General features: G+C 40.4%; 1 protein-coding gene across 4 annotated transcripts in view; it reads left to right on the top strand.

The window, feature by feature from the left end:
* The window catches only part of LOC133217001 (contactin-4), a 341,090-nt gene that overhangs the window by 152,049 nt on the left and 164,152 nt on the right, over positions 1-24,889 (top strand). For all 4 annotated transcript variants that reach the window (XM_061362129.1, XM_061362133.1, XM_061362130.1 and 1 more), the window contains one exon: positions 20,472-20,610. In XM_061362129.1, the coding sequence (XP_061218113.1) occupies positions 20,556-20,610 (55 nt within the window). In that variant the 5' untranslated portion in view covers positions 20,472-20,555. The remainder of the gene's footprint in view (positions 1-20,471; positions 20,611-24,889) is intronic.

Consider the following 24,889-nt stretch of genomic DNA (forward strand, 5'->3'; position numbering starts at 1 on the left):
CACAACCTGGGAAGGAAAAATAGGGGCCCACAGTAATAAGGAGAACTGGGGTGACACTGTAAAAGTCATTTCACCTTTGAGTTCTTCTGTCTTCCTCTGGATGAGCAAGAAACACAGGCAGGCTGCTGTTCCCCAGGGGAGAAGTGAACGGTTGGTTTATGAAAGTTGGGGTTCTAGCCTGTACTATTTAAAATGAGAATATGCCACCTGGTGCTTCTTAGTAGCCTAAAAACTCCTGATTAAATCTTTTTCCTGGTATCAAACCAAGATAGCATTTTGAAGTTAAAGACCCATACACAGAGGTTAACAAGGTTTTTGCATTTTTCAGACACACTAAGAGTGATGCAGCCTTAATGTCAATTGATTTAGAGTATCTTTTAACCTTACGTCAATACTAGGGTTTAGCGTAATTCTCCCACAAGACATCTCCTGAGTGATCTCTCTGCGAGTACAGTTTCCTTTCAGCCTATTATTTCCTTAAACGCTGTTTCTTTCTACATACCGCCTAGATGTTACATGTGCTAAGCCATGTGTAAGCATAATCACAGTCTTTTTCATTACTAAATGACACATGTAACATCACTGTCAGAACATCAGCTTGGGCTGCAGAAAAAGTCTGCCTTTGAATGCTTTTTCCTCTGCTTTTCCTCTGGCACTATAACCAAAAACCTGTCTTTCATACGTGCTCATTCTAAATTATAATGGCCTGTCCCCAGGCTGAGATTAGTGATTATTGATGAGCATCATGATAGACATTCAATGGGCTGCTGTGTGTCCATCCTCTGAAAATCAATCTCTTGAAAAGTATATCAAGGTAAATTCTCCAAATGACTATGGACTAAATTGGGCCCAGCTTAACTACTGATTTCTATTATCTTGGAGGTGCATGAAAAATCCATCCTGCCTGGGGATGGGTGAGAAAGCATTATGCTCAATTTCAAATCCAAGTGGCTTGCACGAAGTTCTCCTGCTACAGGCAGGCTTGGGTGAGCACAAGCTGAGAAAAGCCAGGAAAGAGAAAGCAATTTAGTGAGCTTTTTGTTTCTTAAATGGAGATCAGATGCAGTAAAACACACTGAAAAAGTAAGTGCAATGTGAAGGCTATGTGAGGGATGTGTTGCAGAGATGTAGAGGTTCTCTGATAAATTGTCTTTAGCATGTAAGTTTGACCACTTCTGCTGCACTCTGCTCACTAATCCATCACTTATACTGCTGCCTCTCATGTCCCAAGCTTGTGAACAGGTGGAAAGATCTTTTTTTTTATTACACTAGAAACAAAAAATCCTTTTCTTCCAACTCTACCTATCATATTTCTTAAAAACAAATCAACACCATGAAAAATAGATAAACCAACTGTCTTAGTTGGAGACACAGGAAAGATATTTGGTCTTAAAACCCTGTCTGGTTTGAAGTATAATTTCTTACATTGCATCACGGTAAAAGATATAAATTTAATAAATTAAAGTTTTCATCAATTTGTTATGTTATGCACACCTGAGGATAGGTTTTCCATTTCCCAGGATGTCAAATTTAATGTGCTGTATGTATTACAGCAGTTCAATATCACTTAAACACTATATATTAGTGTTTTCATTTCTCCAAAGTTTCATACAGTTTAGTTTAGCAACTAAAATGGTTGGAGGTTGAATGCGAGCAGTGCAATATGTAGATTTCCCATTTATATTTAATCTCTTCAGCTAAAACTTGTGTTTGAGGTACAGATGCATGGTTGTTTGGGAGCAGCCTGATGTTACATGGAAGCAAACCTTCCAGGAAGGGCTTAGGAAAAAAAGCTTAAAAGTGGAAATGCTGCATCCCTACTTAAAAGTGAAAATGCTGAGTTTATGGTTTTGATTTTTTTGTTTGGTTTTTTTTGTTTTTCATTCTGGAGCAGAAACTTTATTTTCCTTGGCATGGTGGGTTTTTTTGTGAGCTGTCTGGGCACTGCTTAGAGGACACATCTGATATGCAAAGCTGCAAAAGAAACACAAACCTTTTACTGGGGACTTTTTCATTACCATGAGGGACAGCTCTGGGAAAGACATTCACCACTGTCAGAGTGTGATGTTAGCACCTACTAGAAAGGGCAAGGATTGAGTGATTTTTCAGAGTTCTGCAAATTGAGGTATTTTCCATGTTAGAATTAAGAAAGGTAATTCTTAATTAGGTGTACTTGGCTTGTATTTGGCTATCCAGTGTGGTGTGGGCAACCTGGAGCTGAGGGAAGGAGTGCCAGATGAGATGGTGGCAGAGCTGGAGGGTGGACAGAGAGCCTCCAATTCATGTGGATAAAAACTCCTTATTTTGAGTTATTTTGAATTATCTTTTGCTTCCAATTCATTTAGTATATGTCAGCTAAGGCTTTGTGCTAACGTTTCCTGTTTTTTCTGGTGAAAGCATTGGCAGTACAACATTGCAAAGACAAGTCTTTGACAGCAGGACCTGCTTCATGCTTTGGACTCAAAGGTTCTGCTCTAAGGACGTGTTTGTTGTGCGAAACTTGTCCAGCACTGCTTGAGAAGTTGATAAAACAGGGTTTGTGAAAATGCTTGTAGAGCATGTAGAGTTTGGGAAAGCTCCGTTGCTTGAGCTAAATGACCTCCTAACCACTGCTTGAAATGTCTGTGTAGGTTGAGTGCCTACTATAACTCTGCAAAGAGAAACAAAGCCTCATGGAGCTGTTTAGGCTCCAGTTTTCAGTTATGATGTACAAAGTTAGTTTCTAGGGTTTTTTTAAATCTAGAAAATGTTTGGTTCTTTTGAATCATCCCGCATTTTTGGTGCCTGTACATGTAGCTCCCACTCCCTGGGTTGCAAGGAGATACCTTTTTAATCAAGTTTGTCACAAACAAAAGTGCTCTCCTGCTTCAGAAAATGAAATTGGCAGAATTGGCTTTCTGTCTATAAGGCTTGAGGGTGCGTTTCAGGCAGGAAACAGGTCAATACTCAAAATATTACAGTAAAATAATTAGAGGATGTGGGAGGGTTTTTTTGGGGGGGAGGGGTATTTCTTGGTTCGGAAGAAAGTTGTTTGCCAGTCTGTTAGCTCTACCCTGTGTTGCTGTTCTGCATGTACAAGGTGACAAATTTTATTCTCTAAAGCCTGTCAATTTTGTGAATATTTTCTACTTTGTATGAGGCAAAGCTAATCAATATGATAATTCAAATTCTCAGTGAAGGGTGAAATTCTTGTTTATCATATTTCAGTTCATTCCATCGAAGAGTAAGCCAAAAGAAAACACCACAGAAGTGCTGTGATAGCTTGCACGACTCATAGACCCTTGTCCCAGGTAGAACGTGGTTTGTCACTGCAAAGAGATCATACTTTGTCAGGGAATTTGGCTTGCTAAGGTTGTTAACAAGCACATGTTAGTGGTGTTTAAAGATGAGCTTAGAAGGTAGGCCTGGGTCTTTTACTTACAACAACAATTGTTGTCATCCAGTACATTTTGCTTCCAGGCAAAAGAACATTTTTCTGGTGAAATTTTTGCAACTGTTTTTGCAATAAATTGTAAGTGTAGGTCAGGATTCATGGAAGCTGCCTGAATTTTTAAGTACATTTAAATTAACCGCTGTGTGAGCTCTTAACAGTTTCTCTGAACTTGCTACTTAGCTGAATGAACATTTCTTTGAAGGAAAAAGTGAAAACAGCCAATGGTCATGTTTTTGTCATTATGAAAAGCAATAGTTTCACATCTGATTTAAAAGCAGACAGAGCTCCCTAGAATTAACTGAACTTTGTATAGTGCTTAATATTCTGACAAACCTGGAAGTCTGAGGGCTGCTGGGCTCAAGAAACTCTGCAGAAGTGAGCAGAAAGAAGGAATAGATAGACAGATAAACTACGAGACATTTAAAACTAGCATCTTTGTAGACTGAAATGAAACATTTTTATCATAAAAATTCAGTTTTGTGATTAGCATTCAATGACAGTGCCTGCTGTGCCTTTACTGTGATTTTACTTTTTCATGTGTAGTGATTTAAAAAGAAAAGAAAAAAGAAATCGTTCTCTTACAAGTATCACTTGATTGGAATATTTGTCTTTGTCCTGTTTTATCTATAATTTCTATCTTACTTTGGTTATATCATGGAGTTCTCCTGGATAATGTGGTAGTTGTAGAATACTGGGGAATGCAATGGTTGTGCTGCTGCTTTAATTAAATAAAGGCTCCACATTAAATGTTGGCTAAGGTTTATAATGTGTATAGTTCTTTTGCAATGGGTATCCTGTATGTAGTACTGGTGTAATGGATAAATTCTGTGATGCAGGTATTTATCACATTACATTATTTCTTCCATCCAGTGCCTTTTCTGTTACTTCCACTATGGTCTTATCTGAATCCCATGGAGCTAATAGGCTTCTATTAGCTTCAATGATCTGTATAGTCAGGCCATAAAATGGGCTACTTCTGTTTGCTGGTTATAGCTACTAGTCATTGTTTTAACTGTCTTAACAGGAGATAAATTAACATACTACCATTGTAACTTAAATTGTAGAACTTAAATTTTACTACGTGTGGTAAATTCTTATCTAGCTATTCAAAATATCACTTTAATTATACTGCAAGGGAGAGCCCTAATATAACTTTGGGTCTGTCCTCCTTGTTCACAGATGGAGTCTCAAACTTCCCCTCAAGTCTGGCTGTTACTTTCTGAGAGACTCCTGCCAGCTGCAGGGTGGCTTTGCCTTTGATGCTGTGGCTTCAGTGCCTGCTCACCTTTCTCCTTCCCACCGCAACTGTTTCGATCTTGGTGCTTGGTTTCTTCTCTGCTCCCAGGTTTCTATCCTAGCAGACTGTGCATCTGCCTTGTGTCCTTATTTCTGCCTCCCACCAGTATTGCCCTTGAGAGAGTTTCCTCCATGAGTCCCATTGTAGCCCTACTGGAAGAGGCCACCACGGTGGGTGGCTTCTCTCCCACTCACCTCTGAGCCTTGTTTGGGCTATACAGCACTGTCAGGGGTCTAATGCCAGGCTGGCAAGGACACAGCTAAAGCTGTGTATTACTACTGCTCTCCATCACATGCTGGAAAACTACCTGCTGTTAAAGAACCTAACTTCTTATGCTGCTTTCAATCCTGGTTTATAATAATGATTTAGAAAAGGCTAAACAGGAAAAGCCACAAACAGCAGTAGAGCTGTTGGGGATCTGTCTGTTCCTTTGGAGCAATTATGGGAAATGACAAAGATGACAATTTCAGTATGATCAGATTCGTAACTTCAAACCTATGAAGCTGAAGTGAATTAGATTTTTACTCGGACATGCTTTTCATCCTTTTCTTCGTCTTAATTTTCTAATTCCATACTCTGTTTCCTGGTTTTGGACTCTATATTATCTTCAATTGAAGATGTTATAAACTTCTTAAAAAGAAATTGTTCCAGAAGCACCCAGAAATCATTAAGAAGTTTTGCCAAATATTGAATATATTAAATTTGAGTTGACAGTTCCATCTATGCAAAGTGGAAAATAGTGACTACAGCTGGAAATGAGTTGTCACATAAAGATAAGATGCAGATGAAGGTTGAAAAGTTGACATTTAGTAATCTAGGAGATATTAAAAAGGGCTTTAATAGGCACTAAAAAGGAGTGTTTTGATGCAATACTAGGGTGCATGGCTTAGACATGATTTAATAGGTAGTTGGGCCTGTCTGCAAGTTGCCAGGAGATGAACTCCTGCTATCTCTTTGAAGAACAGGCTGAATTCAGTGTGAACTCATCCTATTTCTTCATGCTGACTCCATCCATGCAAGGTGGGAGAAGAATCTGCTGTTCAGAGAAGGGCTTAAAAAAGGGAAAGGCTGGAAAATCTGAAATCTTTGAAAAGCACTGAAGATGGGGCTTCAGTGTCACAGTATGGAGTGCACATCAAGACCTTGCCTCATGTCCCTCTGGCTCCTTTCCTTTGCTCCTCATGCTGCTGTGCTCACCTTGGGTAATGAGTGGAGATCCTGGACCACTTCTGTGACTTGGGATGGGAGAGCAAGTTCTAAGAGGCAGCGGGAGCATGCTCTGCTCCTTACAGCCACTATCCCAAGGTCTTCTGCTTGTCAGAGTGGAGGGTATGCAGACCCTTAAGTCAGGGATAACAGGCACACTCATTCTACTCACACATTTTGAAGCTGTTATATACATAGATCAATGCTGCAGTCAAGTTTGCAAACCTTATTTCCTTTCCCATGACAAGAAAACCAAGGGCTTAATGTGATATCTCAATAAATCCTTGTACTACCATCCAGCCATTCCTGAAATGCCATGAGGCTCAGATCATTTGACATAGTTATCCACTGTGGAGATGATTCTTGTTTTGTCTGGCCGTGGGGTTGCTTCCTCCAGTAATTGATATTCCAGATTGAAAACAGAACTGTGTGCAGTGCCCCCTTCTTTCACGTACCATTGCCAGCTGCTTAGCGCTTACCAGCTTGACAGCCTCTGGCAATGAGGGAGAACACATCCAGTTTTATTTTAATGTTTCTTAGCAGGAGCCAATGTTTAGTGCAAGGATGTCTTTAAACAAATACGCTACTTGTATGAAAAATGGCAGAGGCAGAAAAAGGCACTAATATCATGTAATCTGCAGAGTCAATATAGGCAAACACAAGTGTGTTTTCAGTCCTCTAAAAGGGTATCGTAAACATTCAGGGGTTTATGGGATTCAGCTGAAGAATAGCTCCAATAAATTACATGCAGAGCAATTTCTTTGTTTTCAGTCTGAAGTTTATTTCCTTTTATGTTTAGTAATTAAATCAGAGCAAAAGGATTGCATTATGGAGTGTACCAAATAATAGCAGTGATTCCATGGAGGTGGCATAGGAGTCACTTTGTTTTGCTGTGTACGCTGCGTGTGGCTGGGCTGCCAGCCATGCTCCACATCACTGGCACGGGTCACCTAGCCAAAAACAGGCAGGAGCTCCTGCCCTCTCCTTACTGCATAGCAGGTCACTCAGGGGTCAGCACAGCTTTTAAATCATCTTCTGCAGAGATTTACTGCCCCAGCACAAGGTATCTTCAAGGAACTCCTAGGTGCAAAGTCATGCATGACCAGGACTACTCCATGCCAGCCCTTTGCTTTGCAGCCTGAGGCAAGGCTGGGCAGCTGGGCTCTTGGTGGCTGTGACATCTGGCCACATCAGGCAGGCACCCAGTGGTGTGCCCATGGCACTTGTTTTCAGCTGCAGTCCTCTGCAGTGTTGAGAAGGTTTTGAAATAGCTAACAAATGTCCTATGTGCTAGGAGAACAATATGTCTTCTGTTACTGCCTATTTATTCACTGAATTCCATCCAGAGTAACCCCAAATGACATCATTACCTGAGGAGCAGCTCCTGCTCCTCTTTATACACCAAGCCTTAAAGAATGTGCTTCATTATCTGAGCTGCTATCAGGTGAACAGATTCCTCTGGCCTTCAGTGGTGCTCCTCTGGCTGCTTGGTTTGAGTTTGGAGGATTTGCCCTCCTAGTGGGAGGAAAAACTTGGTCTTTGGTGCACACTGAAGGTCTGAGCCATGCTATGAACTTTTCAAGGCTAAGTTAGCCTATTCTATATGGCCATGGTCAAGGTTGGACCTCCACACCTCTGCTTCCTTATTAGTTTTCTTGGGAAGAAGCTCATTATTTTCACAGTGAAGCTAACATGCTTAGGTGTAAAAACAGACTATTTGATAGCAAAATCACAAACAGGAGGTGTGCTGCGCCTTCATTTGATATCCCATGTGTGATCCTGGCCTCACTGCTGGAAATAGTCCATGGATAGTGGCAGGAAAAACAAGTTGCAGGCAGGAGAACTGCTGGGAGCAGCTGAAACACAAGTCTTGAAGGCAGAGGCCCCAATGCTGCCTTCAAAGACAAATATAATGGGATTTAATGTTGTAAACAGGATGCCAGGCAAGTTGACGAAGGGTCTCTGAAGGTGCTTGTGTTAAGGAGTCTGTGTGGTCTGGGCTTTTCTTCTCAAGGAAACGGTTCATTTGTACGACAACCCGTGGAGCAGGGAATACTTTCTGACACCCTTGTGTCACATTTTTGTCAGGACTCATTTGTAGTACAGCGTTTAAACTGCCCCAAGATGTTTTTTGTCTCTTACAAATCAATTGACAGCTGGAGGAAAGCATAGAGCAGCCACATTGTGTTTTATGTATGCATACAGAAATTCACTTTAAACACGACGTAATTAAGAGTGCAGGTAAGATGCAAGGGAGGTTTCTGGGCTAACATTACACAGGGTTAAGATTGTGGTGATATTTTGACCAACTTGAAATGCGGTGCAGAGCAGCCCAGCTTTGTACCTCCGTGAAACAGATTTGAGCTACAAGCTGGCCTGTGAGCTTGGCTCTGCAGCATTTTCTTATTTTGATATAAACCCTGCAAAATGTATACGCATTTTTTCTTTATTCTGCTTCAAGGGTCTGGTCTTACCTTAAATTCTGGTAGAACAGAATACTGAAAAGCTTTGAGTGGCAAGAAGTCTTCCTTAAGTTCATGAATAGCCAACTATTCCCTGGGCATTGCATCCTCTGAGATTCAGGTCTGTGAGTTTAAGTTCATTATTTGATTCTACTTCCTGCTAGCAGTTACAAAAAACCCCAAACAAACAGATTTTGTATGTGGTTAATTTGTATTGTATTGCTACTTGAATGAAATTATTATACACATAACTCTAAACATGGCCATATACTAGACAGGCCTATTAAGAATAAATTTATCTTTTAAATTGTTTTTAAAGAGTGCAAAATGAGGCACATTTATGTCAAAAGAGGTCAGTAGATGATTCTTTTGAACTTCGTGTAAGCTTTCCCAGGCTGAGGTTAAAATCTATTTTTAGTTGTTTTTTTTACAAGAAGGGCAACAAGAAGCTGTGAGAAATGTTCTCTGCAACTGATCTTCATAGTTCAAGAACTGAGGGGTTTATTAGGAATTTGGTATGCAGACAAGCGGTTTTGGCTTGGAGGCCTGGGCAGTGGACTTGGCCATTTGCATTCTGGCACACATCGCATGTAGCTGATCATTTACATCAGCTTTGTTACTGGTTTGAATATTTAATATGTATCCTGTTTTGATTATTTGCATAAGTCTTCTGGGACAGTGCTCTTCTCAGACTGAGTGAATCTTTAAAGTTCAGGCTGAATAAACATACCAAAGGCTTATCAGACAGATACACTATTTCAGAAAATATTTTGCAGTGCCACTTCACTGTACACTAAACTTATCACAGGAGACAGTAACCAAAGTAAAGTCTAGGTTTTATTTATTAATAAATTCAGACACATTAAACTTCTAGTTATTTTTTACTCAACCCTTAATTTGGACCACGTAAGTTTTTTAAAGATGTCCTAAAGAGTTAGAATTTAGTCCTTGATATACCAGCAAATGCTGAGATATAAATCCGTCTTCTTCACTTCTGCTTCCAGCTGCTGTAAGAAGCCTGTTCTTGTCAGTAAAAGAAAAAATACCTATGGTCACTGGATGCCATAAGGCTGAAAATTCAGGGAAGGTTTCTTTTTGTCTGAGAGGAGCAGAAATTTAATGGCATCTTAGCAGAAATAAAGCAGTAGGTTAGGCACCTTGTGTTTAGAAAAGTCAGGGAGTGAAAGCAGTTCCCTTCAAACACTCTAATTCCAGGCAACCTTTTAAACTTCAAAGGGGTAAAAAACCTACACAAAAACAAAACAACCTAAAAAATAAACACATAATAGGGATATGAAAATGTTTGATGGGGTGGTTTTTTTCCTTTCCTTGATGATTTTTGAATTTAACAAAACAATTAAAAACATTTCTTGGTTCAAGTATCTCAATTATATGGATTTGAAACATTCTGCTGGTAGTAGGTGTTGAAGGCATTATTGTTTTGGTAGCCTGTGTCCCCGGGAATACACTGGGTATGAGACTGGCTTCTTTTCAATGTCAAAAACTTGCTTGTTGTTTTTCCTGTCTAAGTTCTGATTTATACTCTTAAGAAACCCCTGGTTTGCAGCTCTGAAGGAAGGTGACATGCCAGGCAAAGCGCTTCTTACACTGAATGTGCCTCTGTGTCCAATATGTTTGATTCCCCCTGTGGAAAGCCCATGAAGAAAGCTCTCCTTTTGTCTTTAAATGAAGTGGCTTATTTTGAAAGCTCCGAAAGTGAAAAGATGACATTAAGATGCTGATTTTAGAGAGATCGCAGAGTATCTTCAATATTTTTGCATCCTTTTTTGTCTACTAGACAAGATAATGCTCTCTGATAATGTGTATTTTGGGAATGGGCCCATTCAAAAGTGAATGATAACTCTAAATATCACTTATCTATCTTTGTTCAGAGAGTGAAACTGTCTTGATTCATTACCTTGACACAGTGACCTAGGGATAAAAGGAATTTTATTGTCATGCAGAATCCCTTGAGCCTTGTTTCTTTGCATTGTTCTGTCAAACTGAGACAGCAATAAATTAAGCTTTATTTCTGTAAGAAATTCATGTTAAAAAATCAGATGAAGGTTAATATTCCACTTTGGCTGAGAGTATACTTCTGCATCCTAGTGTTTGCCAGTGCATCTGTATTCTCTGGTGGAAAGAGGCTGCTTGGATACCAAAATGGGCTGGGTTTGCTTTGAAGATAGCTGCAGGGTCCTGCCTGGCAGCCTGGTTTGGTGCTGTGCTGTGCTCAGCCTTCAGGTTTCTCATGGACAGTCTTTGCTATCAGGAAAATAGATTAGGGGATTCACAGACCATTTCCATAGGTGGTGGATCAGTGATATGATTAGGAGAGAAGAGCTGGACCTGCTGAATGCCAACTCAAATATCTCTCGCTTTTCAAGTTAGTTTTGCTGTCTCTAAAGCTAGTGGTTTATGCAGGTGTTCTCATTTATTACTTGGATATATGGGATAGTCATTCATTTTAATCTTGCAAAGTGCTGCATTGAAAATTTTACTCTGCATGACACTGGGAATTGTTTCTAAATTGGTGAGTTTTAAGGTAACTGTTCTCAGCAATCTTCAGTAAAAGACTCTCTAAAAGAGAATAAGCTCTAAATTATGGAAAATGACAGACCATGAAGTTTCACTGTCTGCAGCTTTGTATTATGACCATGTTACTCCTTGTTTGAGCAAAGGGCCTCCCAAGTTTGTGGTGTGATGGACTTTTCCTGTGTCGAGAAAAGCTGGTATTACCCGATAGGTGTTGCCTCAGGCAAGTGTTCCTTTATAAATCCCTTCCATGGAAAAGGTAAAACAATACAGAGAGACCCCTAATAAACACCAGGAGCTTTAATTTAGACTTGTCTTTAGTTTCCCAGATCCCCTTACCTAAAGATGATTTATGCTTACAAACTAGTAAGGCAAACTAGTAAAGCAAGGCAATGGTGATTTCCTGGGGTCAAGGGACAAAGAGTAAGGTTTGTAATAGGTGATGTGTGGTAGTTAGTGGCAAGTAATTAAAAAGCTTTAATTACTGTCATTTTTTACTTGGTGGAAAACTGCACTCTATTTTGCTGGTTTGGAAGGTGAAGGGATGTGTTGTGTTGCACAGCCTGGAGTATCCAGTGTTTAAGATGGATTGCTGATTCCATTAAGTTGTTTCTGCCAGTGATGAAGGTGTGCAGGGAATAGCGCAATGTGGTAAAATGTTAAAAGAGCATGGGCCTGGTTTTAGCTGTCTATTTTAATATAATACAAAGTCTCTAAACAGGTTTTAAGTTCTGTGGCATTATGGTCTGCATAAACTAGGTATATTGCTTCTAGGAGATTCTAACCTAAGAAGTCAGAAAGGGATGGTGTCGTAAATATTTCTATGCACCTTTTATTACATCAGCAACAAAGACTCTTACTGCCTGCCCTACTACTAAGAGAGCTGCCCCTGACCCAGACTGTTTCTTGAGGGATACATAAGCATAAGTTACCGAGTATTTACATAAAAAAAAACATGTAGAAGAAACTGTATTTAAACTCTTGGGGTCGTAATTCACAGAAGTGAGTGCTTACCCAGTTATTCCTGTGTCAATCTTTACTAATATTGTTCAAATTTATTGTCTTAATCTGATAGATATAATCCTTGCTTCCCCATATGCATGGGTATATCAGCACCCTCCTGGGGTGAGGACCAAGCTGTGGCAGTTGTCTGATGGTGAAGAGCTGGCTCAGGCACAGTGCGCACCAAAGACCCAACAGCCTGACAAATATAAATGACTGGAGTGAGTTGGGAACTTGCATCTGTTGAGGTGCTGTAACTTCCTTGATACAGTGAAATGAAATCTCTATCTAGTGAATGTGAATGAATGCCCAAAGGAAGAAACGCAATGCAAAAACTGACATTTTTCTCTGTCTTTTTTATTTTTAGATAATTAATTTTTTGAAGGATTTTATTCCCATTTATCACGAGCATGTCTGAGAAGCATGCTGTGTGTCATTTGTTTTATCAGGCACAATATGCCTGTATATATTTCATAATGTGTGAATTGTGTATAAGTGCAACTCCAGAAGGAATAATTTCAGCAAAGAAGCTTGAGATAGATCAGGGTCTGACAGCCGTACTGTAAGAATGAGCAGAGTTCAATGAGAGATGCCACTGGCACGCTCCCACTACCTTTCATCTCCCCAAGCCATCTTTTCAAATTCCCTTTTCTATTCCCTTATGCAAAAGGGAAGGTCAGTACTTATCTCAGGAATTAAAACAACAGCTGTCACAGTAGAAAGAAACCTGTCTTGAGTGCTGAAAAATTTCAGCAGTGTGTACATCTAAAAAGTATTACTGTGAAGATTTACACTTTTGGGGACACTTCTTTTAGGCACCTTCTATTTCTGGATGTTCAGTTTTGCGGGTCACTGATTGCATCTGCTATAAAGAGCCTGTACCTCTCCTGACACACAGGCCCAGATTCAGAAGGGTCTGAAGAAGCTGGATTGGGGTGAAAAATCTGATGCTTTGCTGAATCTGGGCCACAGCCGGCATTCAGGAGTGGAAGCTGCAGGAGACTGGAGCTGCCCATGCCCAAGATGCTTCCCACAGGAATGTGTCACTGCAATGCTCTCTAGCAGCATGAGCTACCAGCTATTTCTGAGCAACATGCTCAAAAGCCACCCACGATTTAAGCATCTTTGACACTCAGGATAGCTGAATTCTCACCAGTTTACCCCAGACGATGAAGTTCCTGCCCTCACACTAACATGTGGTGTCCATCTTCCACATTGCTTTTGGCGCTAAATTGCAAGAAGGATATTCCTTATGGGCTGATGGATGGATGCTGTCCCACTGAATGAGGTCTAATCCTGCTGCTTTCCCTAACTGCTATTAGTATTCTGTATCTGCCACAACCTTGTTACAAATTAATTCCTCATGCTGGTCCCCTGGAATAACACTGTTTAATCCCTTTCACAGATAAAGCAATTTTCTTTAATTTAGGAAAAATCTTGTTTGTTATGTGAAAAGAAACCTCACTGCTTTTGCCTCATGACCCCTTACTGAAGCTGAACAGTTTCTTTAGCCTTCATTTATACAGGATGGTCCTGTGCTACCATTCAGTGCATCAGTCTGAGTGACTTGCAATTATCAGAGGCTCAAGGTTATTCTTATTCCAATTTCTGAGTCGAATGGGGAATGACCTTGCCTTGCAACGAGCAGCAACAGCGCTGGGGAATCCTACTGTTTGGTATTCTCTCCATCCTCTTCCAAATATTGGTGTTCCTAGAAGCAAAATGCATACTGTTTCTGTCTTCTTCATCTAGATCATTCTGGACTTAAATTTTATCTTACAAATTTCTAAAGAACATCAGCAATGGATATTCTACAGCCAGCTGTGCTTGAACTGGCTTTAACATTACAAGAAGTTTTTCCTAAAGTCTAATCTTTCATCTGTTTTGCATATTGATTCTTGATGCATCCATTTTGGACATGGGAGCAAACAGATGAAAAGGACCTGCAGACCTGGTTTATGAATCCCAAGCAGGGTGTTTGCTGCTTGCAGGCTCCCAGGGCATTGCTGACACGTGCAGCTGTGTGTGGATCAGTGGAAAGCTGTTACCCAAACGGTTGCTCCCTGGCATGTGTTTGTGCTATTTACTGCAGCGTCCTTTTTACTGTAGTATGTGGCATTTGTCACTTACATGGATGCATCCTTTTGTTTTAGTTTGGCTCTATGTCAAATTTATTAAGGTGATTTTGAATTACATTTACATCCCTGTGTGGTGCCTGCAGCCTCTTAGTGTCACCAACAGACTCAACATGAACACCACCTCTTCCACCATTGCTATTATTAAAAATACAGGGAGACAGAAGACCAAAGGTGGACTTACTTTGGCAGCAAACATTCAATAATTATTCTCCAACTACCACTTTTTATTCGGTTGTATCCACCCTTCAGTAAAGTGATAGAATTGGCCTCTGTTGAAGTCTAAATTGAGAATTTCCAAAAGTGATAATACAGTTCTGCAAGGGTGAGTTCAAATCACAGATGAACTTCATGCAGGCAGCCTGTGTGGGTATCTGCTTTTAAAAATAAGCAGGTAATTTTACTGCCAGGTAGTAAGAAAGAGTAACTAATGTCCATGTTCATTCCTTTCCCAGTGTTGGAATTTTTGTATTCCTCCCTCCTTAAAAGCATTTAAGGGAAGCATGGCAGGGGTACCCCAAAGAGGACAAAGTTAGCCATGCTACCAGTGAACACTGGGTTTCACTAATGTTTCTTTGCAGAGAGGGTGCCTTATTCCTTAGAGTATGTGGGGACTCTAAAGGAACTAACAGCGAATCTGTGATTTTAAAACTGTGTTGTCCGCTGGATGTGGTTTGGAGGGGTCAAAAGCCAGAAGTTGAAGTGGAGGGTTTAAAATCTTTAAATTCAACCGTTTCACTTAAAACTATTCATTTCCTTTTCAGTATTTCTTTTAATGCTGTGTTGTAAGTATTAAAAGCTTCAATGAACTTGTGTTACAGTGTCTTGTTGAGAAGCTTCTAGATCTGTAAACTTCTGGAAAGTGTTTATGTGTTTGGAGAGATGGAAATGGATAATGGCGTTTTGGTGTCACTTTGCAGACTTCTTTTTAGTTATGTTACAAGACTTGTGAAGCACCTAGCAACCACATCTAGGTCTTTCTGAATGCATATATTGGAAGAAGGTATCTTCATTTTAGGGAAAAGGGTTTCTTTAGAATCTCAGGAAACTGTCTGTGGCTCATTTTCTACCTTTGTTGCATAGATGAGTTGAATTTGAATTTATGCTAAATTTTTGTGCTTGGGTAGGCTTCAGCTGCAGTGTGTGTCCAGTGTAGGTGTTCTTCCACACGTTTGCCATATGCTCTTTTACTTAGATATGCAAACATTTTGCACACTCAGCAGCTGTACAGCCCCAAGTTGTATGTAACCAGACAGCAGTCTTCTGTTTAAAAAGCTTGGTAATTCTTTGGAGGTTTTGGCAGCATGAATTAAAGTCGCTATTCAGGAAAGTAGTGATTTCATGTTAGACGCTTGCTTATGCCCTCAGGTCAGATCTGTGACAGTCAAAGGCTAGGCACCCCTTAAATCTTAACAATGCGCATGTTAGTGCTCAGAGTGTTTTTGCTTACCCTTAGCTCTTCCTTTGTTGAGGTGATTAAAATATGCCTGTTGCTGTCTGGATGTGCAGCATGCTTCATTAACAGTGATTTATTTTGGAGTTTAACAGAATTGGCACTGTGCAGAGCACCATTGTGCAGCAGAAAAATTCACGTGAGATGATTGCTAAGGCTTGCTTCTTGCTACTGCCGCAATACTTAGGAGTCTTGGGCATATTTTACGATTTTCCTTCAGAATATTCACAAAACTGTGAATTTATATTGTGCAAATTAGATCTACATAAGTATTTTTTTGAGTTCTGAATCTGTCTGTATACTTAGCCATAGGTTTTTCATTTCCATTTTGGTGGGTTTTTTGCAAGTACTAATCATTAAGCATCCAAGTGAAATTACTGACAAAGAGCCATGCCTGCTAACTCAACACAACTCCCCACAAATATTTCTACTGCATGCATCTTTTCTTTTTCTCCTTGTACCTGACTGCAGTCAAAGCTCTTGGAGTCAACTTTCCTCATCAGAATCCAATTACAAACAAAGGTGCCTTTCAAAAGGGTTTGCAATGGCTGCATTGCCAAAACTAAAGTTAAAAGACATCTGCCCATGTGTGTTGGCACTAGGATTTCTAATGGGATGCACTTCCAAACTGAAGCACAGCTATCTCATTTTTATCTTCAAAAAATAGCTTGTGTAGTGCTGAAACTGTATATGTTTCCTTCTGGAAATAAAATATTAAACTTTGCAAGTTTTCATGCCTGTTATATTTTCCTTCAGAAGCAGTGCAAGCTCCCCTGGGATTTTATAGTCAGAAAACATTTAGAAATGGGAAGGATCTTTTCAATTATGTATCTTTTGCTCATGCACAAATGTTGCCTTTCCTAGAGTTGTTGCCATAAAAAGTCAATGTGTTTCAACAGTTTTTACACAGCTCTGAACAATGGGCCTGCTGATATGAATAGCAGCAATGTTTACAGGAAAACATTGTGAAGATTGGACTCATTCACATGTGAAATAGGGAACTATCATGAGAAATAAATGCAGCCGTATCTTGAATACCACCATATTTTAACCTTAGGAAAATGTTTTTAATGGCAATCATTTAATTTACTTTTCACTACTCTTTATGCTAAGACAGGCATCGTTTCTCTTTTGGAAACCTTCTGTAACAGATGTATCAGTAAAAGTCAGGGTGCAGGTTGGTATGTCGTTATGCAGGGCCAGGGCTCAGCTGGCAGCTGTGTCTCCAGTTACCTGTTTTCAGTGCTGCTCCTGGTTGCTGCCAGGGATGGATCATTCACAACCTCCCTGGGCAACCCATTCCAGTGCCTCACCACCCTAACAGGAAAGAATTTCCTCCTTATATCCAATCTAAACTTCCCCTGTTTAAGTTTTAACCTGTTACTTCTTGTCCTATCACTACAGTCCCTAATGAAGAGTCCATCCCCAGCATCCCTGTAGGGTTCCTTCAGATACTGGAAGGCTGCTATGAGGTCTCCACGCAGCCGTCTCTTCTCCAGGCTGAACAGCCCCAACTTTCTCAGCCTGTCTTCATATGGGAGGTGCTCCAGTCCCCTGATCATCCTTGTGGCCCTCCTCTGGACTTGTTCCAACAGTTCTATGTCCTTTTTATGTTGAGGACATCAGAACTGCACACAGTACTCCAAGTGAGGTCTCACAAGAGCAGAGTAAAGGGGCAGGATCATCTCCTTCGACCTGCTGGTCATGCTGCTTTTGATGCAGCCCAGGATACGCTTGGCTTTCTGGGCTGCAAGCGCACACTGAAGCTGGCTAATGTTCATTTTCTCATCGACCAACACCCCCAAGTCCTTCTCCGCAGGGCTGCTCTGAATCTCTTCTCTGCCCAGCCTGTAGCTGTGTCTGGGATTGCTCCGACCCAGGTGTAGGACCTTGCACTTGGCATGGTTAAATTTCACGAGGTTGGCATCAGCCCACCTCACAAGCGTGTCAAGGTCCCTCTGGATGGCATTCCTTCCCTCCAGCATATCAACCGAACCACACAGCTTGGTGTCATCGGCAGACTTGCTGAGGGTGCACTCAATCCCACTGTCCATGTCAGCACCGATCCCTGAGGGGCAGCACTCATTACTGGTGTCCAGCTGGACATTGAGCCATTAATCCAGCAATAGCAATTCTGGGCATGATGACAGAATGTGGTACTCTTCCTTATATTTAGAAAATACTTGATAGAGACTTTTCTAGGAATGTATTCTGAGGTAATTACTACAGGGTATATACTTTGGCTATGTAAGTACATGGAGTCTCCATTATCATCAGTGGAAATGCCAACAGGAGTCTAAGTGCAATTACTAAGTTTGTTACTGCCAGAAGTGACTGTTCCCATTCAGATAAGCTGAGAAGTTTTCTTTGAAGCGCATGCATGACTTTCTGATGTCTCCTGGTTCTCCGGACCAAATTTTGAATAACTAAATAATAGAGAAGACTTTCAGTCTTTTCACTAGACTTAATTAAATATGCTGAGTACTAAATACGTATATTTTTAGCATAGCTTTTATTTTTGGCTGAAAGTAAGGCCCAGTGATTGTGTCAAAGCATCTTGGGAGGAAAGAAAGAGCCTGCTGTTTTTAATGCTCTTATGAACTAAAAACTAATTTACATTAGTAATTTTGAAATGTTTTGTATTAGTGTTTAAAATGCTTAGAGAAGCATGAGTTACTAAGTAGAAAAGAAAAAAAATGTTTGCAAGAACCACAGAGTAGCTGGAATTTTTCCCCAAGGGGTGGTGAGTCAGGAAGAGCTCTGGTAAGAGGGAGAATTTGCAATGGGGAGGAGCAATAAGTTGAAGACTAGCCAAAAATTTTCTTGCATTTATGGAAAACAAGAGAATAAAATACCAAAACAACAATCTGTGTTTAAAGAGAGTAGCAGAGATGTGATGCAAACAGCCTTGGGACCTTCAAACATCTCCATGGTCCTCCATGAAACATTGTCTCATCTCTACTGAATCTCCAAAAGCACCATCCTCAAAGCCTGTGGAATAAATAGAGGCATTTTGATCAGAATGAATTTGATCAGATCTGGGGGTTTATGTTTCTAGGATTTTTAACCAAAAGGCAGATGTAATACTTCCTTTCCAGCGCTGCTGCTTACAGACAGCTGAGAAGCTGAGTGCTGCTGTTATTAATCCACATAGCAGGAGTGGTTTTGGTCAGCCCTTCCACACACTGGCAGCTTAAAAATGGGTCTGTAGGGGCACTAGATGGGTTCCTGGCAGTAGGTTAAGTTGATAAGTGCTATAGCTCTTGTGTTTTTAATTAGGTATCAAAGGCCGTAAGTGATTGTTCTGTTTCAGTCCCACGTAGCTTATTGCAGAGAGTGAGGAGAATAATCGTAAAGCATGGCATTGCAGTGTAATGAAGGGAAGCCTCATAAGTGACACGATGAGCTTATTGATGGGAATAATACGTGCAAAAACGAGAACATGAAAGAATTTCAGCAGCTGCAGATGAATACAAGATTGAGCTCAAATCTCACTTAAACTAGAGTAAAACAAAGAATGACTTGCCTTTGGTAGAAATCTCCTGTATAGGTGCAGCTATAACCAATATTTGGGATATATATTATTCCAATAATATTTGGAATATATATTATTTGGTTATAACCAAAGTTTGGGATTTGATACTTAGAGGAAAAATAGTATGTGCCCATGTATAAGGATCATAGAGAGTAAAAAAAAAATCACCCTCCACTAATCCAGAATGCACAAAGCCCCATCCAGCCTGGATTTGAACACTTCCAGGGATGGGACATATATAAATACGTTTCTTGACTGCACTATAAACACAAAGAGTAACTGCTTAACTGTGTCAATCAATATAAAGGTCTCTGATGATGTTTTCCTTCAAAAATTAATAATTAATACTGTAATCATTCACTTAAGTTGTTATTAGTTTTCATTGATTAGTCCTTCCTGCCAACCCCCAGCAAGCCTAATCAGTCTGTGTGAGAGTAGGTGAATACATTCAATTAATCTCTACCCCCTTCAAAGTTAGATCTTTAGATCAGAGGATAAAGATTCTTAGACTCCTCAGTGCATTGAACCTGACTTTATTAGAAGAATCTTATCAATTTTAACTCACAAAAACAAGCGGAGACCTCTCATGATACCCCTTCACATGCTATTAGTCATGCAGTTTGTCTTGTAAGCATGAGGGCCCCTTAACTTCCAGCCTTCAGTGAAATGAATAAATTATAAGAATGTGTGTCTGACTTGATTTATTTATTTTTAATATTTAAATGCCTGCTCTGGAAAAGGTTCCTTTCATAAAAGGAGGCATTTTTTTCCCTCCTTGGGTTGCCCTGGGGGAAGGAGGAGCGTACTTTGCAGTGATAAGCTGAGAAAGTCTTCAAGTTGCCTGTTCACAAATTTGAAATATTTACAGGTTATAGTAGAGTGCAAGGAAAAGATCAGGTTTTACCTGGAGATGCTTCAAGGGGTTTATTTAAAGAATTTTAAAAGCACTGAAAATGGCGGTGAAATGGGAAAAACATCCCACTCTCCTGAGCAGCACCATAGAAAGTGTCACCTTGCAGAGACAGTGTCCTTCACATGCCAGGTGATGTTTCTAGAGTGAGAGTAATTCTCATACCTTTTAACTGTGATCTAGAGTTCACCAATTACACTTCAGATTACCCCAGGGAGACAGTGAGCCAATCTACTCATGAAAAACCTGAGACACAGAAGAAATCTCACAACATCTGAGCAGAAGGTGATGCAGATATGGGGTTACAATTCATAATCCTCATCTGGTACCCAGGATCCTTAGATGATCACAAATCATGCCACAGAATGATTTTAAATAAAATGTTTAAAAGTGTTTGTTGGTCTTCAGGTGCAACTTTCTTGTAAAGGAAAAAACAAACTCTCGACAAATAGAAGGAACAGCAATCCTTAATCTCCTTGTAATCTGTCTTTTTTCTTTTACAGATTAAAAATTGCCTAAAATTTCCAAGGAGCCCTGTTCTGTCCTGTAGTTACTGGACGCAGCTCCTCTGATCCTGGAAGCTGAAGATGAGGTTGCTACGGGAGCTGCTAGTGCTGCAGTCATTCATGGTGTGCCTTGCAGGTAAATTGTCTTAAAGCTTTATTTCACATTACTGTAAAAGTGCATTGTGTTTTATATACCAATGATAAAATGTCAAAATAAGTCCCTGCTTCATGACCAGCATCACAGAGAGCTTCTGAACTGATCAACCTGATGCTTTTAACAAGCTCCTTTTAGTGCTCATAGCATCAGTGCAGCAAAGTGCAATGTTTCAAAGGTCTGCTCTACCCATTTCCAGTTCAAAGTTGCTGTTTGATGAAAGTTGTTTTCCCTTGTTCTGTGTTAAGTGTTTAAATGCTCAATTAAACCTATGTGGAGTGTAGCTTTAAATCCCATTAAAATGGTGTTATGTTACAGCTAAGACCTCGCTCCATTTAGCAGATAATTAGAATAACATAATTCAGCGATATAACCATCTTCTGTAAATACCCTTCTTTAACCTTTTGTTCCCTGAGAGTTACAAAGTTTTGAGCATTCCTGGCAAAATGAAACTTCTGAGGAGCGTGACTTTTTCCTGGAGCTGTGTTCTTGAACACATTTCAGATTGGCAGTGGGTCAGCAAAGCTTGCACTAAAGCCGTGCTGACCTTCTCATGTGCAAGGAGCTGCCTGTAGATGGCTGCTCAGTGAGCTGGAGGAACCAGGCTCATTTTGCTCCATTCGTGCTTCTGTGGCAGATGCTGCAATCGAGTCTGTCAAGTCTGTTCTGAGTCTCTGCTATTCAGCTATCATTGATTTCCTCCTTGAATTAGCATTGTTATTCTTTGTCATGTATTTTGTTCAAGGGGGGGTGTTACGTTTTAATTAACATTTGTCACCTTGGTGTTCATCTGGATTGCTCTAATTTACCTGCTGGTTGGTACTCAGAATGTTTTACTGCTTGATTTAGTAACTTGTGCTTTCTTCCCTTTTATATGTGCCGGTTGTCAAGGCACTTCTTCAGCTTTCTAGGTAGTAGCAAACTACTTATAATAGTGTTTACTTTATTCTGCTTAGCTCTACTGAACACAAAACTACTTTTATTCCGGTACTTATGGGTACCTATTTTTGAAATTTGGTTCAAGTCTTTCTAAATGTGCTATGACAGTTTCTGAGCTGCCAGGAAATTGGATGCAGAGAGATTCTGCAATGCAGTGCCACACGTGTTTCAGGAATTGCAAGCCTAGAGAAGTTAGGCTGTGGGAATACAAGAAAGCATGATCCCTTATTTTAAGCAAATAAACAAAGTAGTGGGAAAACAAAAGCATGGGAAATAGGTTTTTACTGTAATTTCTACACTTAAAATATTTCTTGCAAAATGTTGAGGGTCAGCAAAACAAAGTTTCAGGATAATGTGTTTGGGGGAGTTTGTCCTTTTCTTTTGTATCTGATTTTAGAAAAATGCATCTCAAGCACTGGCTTTCCCCACCCTATTCTGCTGCACCATTTTTTCTCATCTTCGCAGTTAACTGAATACCTTCAGGGCATGGCATCAGTTTCTCTGTCCTGCCGAGGGAGATTTATGGGGAGAGGAATGCCAAAAGTTGTGTGCAAGATTTATATTCAGTGATGAGTGAGGGAATGGTTTCATTTTGCGGTTCCATTCATAGTTGCTATTTAGCAGCTTCACACAAAAGGCACAAAGCTGTAAAACAAACGTTGATAGACAAACCTTCATCCCTTCTCAATTTTTGTGTTTCTCTTTTCTAGTCTTTATTTTTAACCTAGTTTCAGGAGGCTTACTTGCCCCTCCTGGTAATTATGCTGCTCTTGGGGAACCTTAGGTGTTGATCCCAAGGGAAAAGCTCAAAGGAGACTGGTAACTTCCCGAGACATGTCCCACCTGGCAGCAGGGAGACAGGAGAGCCTGAGGCTGCCCGCTTCTCCTGCTACCCTGCATGGTGGCTCTGCCTAAAGGCTACCCAGAACAGAGGGAAACTGTCCCTTTGTCTGCAATAGTCATTGCTCTTCTGTGAAGAAATTCTTAAATTCTAAGTTAAAAAGAAAGTTAAGAAGCAATATTTTATTTTCATGTTGATCAAACCATTGATCTGTCCTTGAGAAAGAAGATTAATGATTGAATTATACAAAGAAACAAAAAAAAAAGGTAAAAATACTATGCAGAAAAACTATGTAACAGCCCTCCATAGTGCCTTGTGGACTCTCAAAGGACTACTAAACTGCACTGAGTTACATGTGAAAATAAGCTTAAACCTGAAAATAGAGTACTTGTATTTAGTTCTTCTAATCAGTGTCAGACACACAGCCCAGATATCACTCATTTGTGTCACTGCTGCAAAGAGCACAGCTGGTGGAGGATGAGCTTTTTGTGTGTTGCCCTGTCAAAACTCCCCGTGGAGACAAGGGGCCGCGGTGCCCCTTCAGGGACAGCCGGTGGGCTCCAGCTACTGCCAGTCCCAGCAGCTACTTGGGCTGGTTTTTCTGTGTGTCCTTCCTAAATCAACATCTGTTCACTAGAAATTGTATGAAGACTTCCAAACTCATATCATTCATGCCGTTAAACGGCTGTCAAACCAAAAACAGTGTCCAAATGAGTCGTTAACAGTACCAGTTATCCACCCCTGCCAGCGTAACAGGAAAGGGAAGACGTGCCAGAGCTGCTCACAGTACGCATGGGATATTGCCATTGATTTTATGTGCTGGGTGTTCAGATATTACAGTTCTTCACAGCAGGGTAAAACACTTGGACAGAAAGCTAGATCAGTCCCAGGCTGTACTTAAACGAGCTACCTAGAGGTGCAAATCTACTAATAATTTCGAGAGCTATCCAGCCTCCCTCAAAAGGCAGCAGCACTGCTAAAGGTCTTCCTGAGCTTACCACCCCCTTTCAGTCCATCACCCAACCTGGGATCATATTTCTCAGACTACTTTTCTTGCTGCTTGTTTTGAGGTCATTCTGATAAAAGCTAACGATGCTTTCTTTGGACTCAATAGTTGATGTATATCAATTCAGGGTTTCTGATTATATTTTCAGGAGTCTTTTCTTCAGGTGTCAGCTCTGGGAAGTAGTAACTGCAAATTATTCCTTTGGTGCCAAATAACTCTGATTTGTTAGGGCTGTCAGATTCCTTAAATAGCAGTTGTGGTGGTGATAATTTTAAGTTTTGGAGAGTAAGATGAGAGGCAGAATAGGCTGTGAAAAATAACACATAGCTCTGAAGTCGTGACTTTGTTAACAAATGCTTTCTCTTGGGCAATCCCATATAGCAGTCATATACCCTGAAATGAATTTGTGTACACCCTGGGAGCAGTGACATGAAAACAAAAGACATTGCACAGGATGAGCAAACCAGCTTGAGTTAATGAAGATGGGACGTGGTCCGTATGCCTGTAGTGTGCTGGACAGGAATGAAAGGAGGTTTTCTGTGGTTTTGTGACTCTTACGCAATTCTTTGCCTCATTAACCTTCCTGTAGCAGTGAGTTTCTCTGTTGAAGTCATATTTCCATGTTAATGAGCGGCAGTTGCATAGATGGTTAGGTGTCTGAGTGTGCATATGCATATTTTATAATGTAATTTAACCCATGAAGATCCACTAACATTTTGACAGAAAACAAAAAAGAAAATAGCTTTCCAGAAGTGTCTATTCTCTACTGTGCTGTGTGTGGGATCAGAGTCTGGCTTGCTCTTCTGCCTCTGATCTTAATCTCAGCTTTTTCCTGGATGCTTTGGTTTCTGGCCTTCTGCTTGTTCTTGCCATTTAAAAAGAAAGATCTGTTCTCACAACAAACATACCAGCCAGCAAAACTGGCCCTGCTTTTTCTTAGCAAACACCACAGAAACACAATAGCTTCAATAAAAAAGAATTGTCTTGTAGCTCTATAATGATGCTGCTGTTTCAACAAGTTGGTTTTTCAAAGGGAAAGTGCTATTGCAGCTGTATCTGTTCAGCACTCCTGTAGCAGTGACTGAAGTTGCTCCAAGGAAGCACACACTGAAATACAGAATCTAGTGTTTGTTTTATACTGATTTGAATGAATAAGGAAACACTGTTCGTTCTCTCTGATAAATTGATGTCTTCATGAACCCCCCCAGCTGTGTAAGCATTTGTTTTGTAGCAAATCGAATGGGCTGCACAGATTGCTGGTGATTTTTAGTGGAACACTGAAGGTGATCCTGAAAGTTAGAAATACCTGTGCTGCTCCCCCAGAGTGGTTTGTATAAGCCGCTCTGCAATTTCTGTACACGTCTACACTCCATTACATTTCACAATTGCCCAGGTATCTGGAATTAGGTACTAGCCGTGTTGCCTCTCACATCTGAAAAGGCAAGATGAATGAATATGGAGAAAACTATATGCGA

The sequence above is a fragment of the Neopsephotus bourkii genome, unplaced genomic scaffold (assembly GCF_033783945.1).
Source record: "Neopsephotus bourkii isolate Nb327-2 ecotype Australia unplaced genomic scaffold, CSIRO-AGI_Nbou_v1 NB_1080, whole genome shotgun sequence".
Classification (NCBI taxonomy): domain Eukaryota; kingdom Metazoa; phylum Chordata; class Aves; order Psittaciformes; family Psittacidae; genus Neopsephotus; species Neopsephotus bourkii.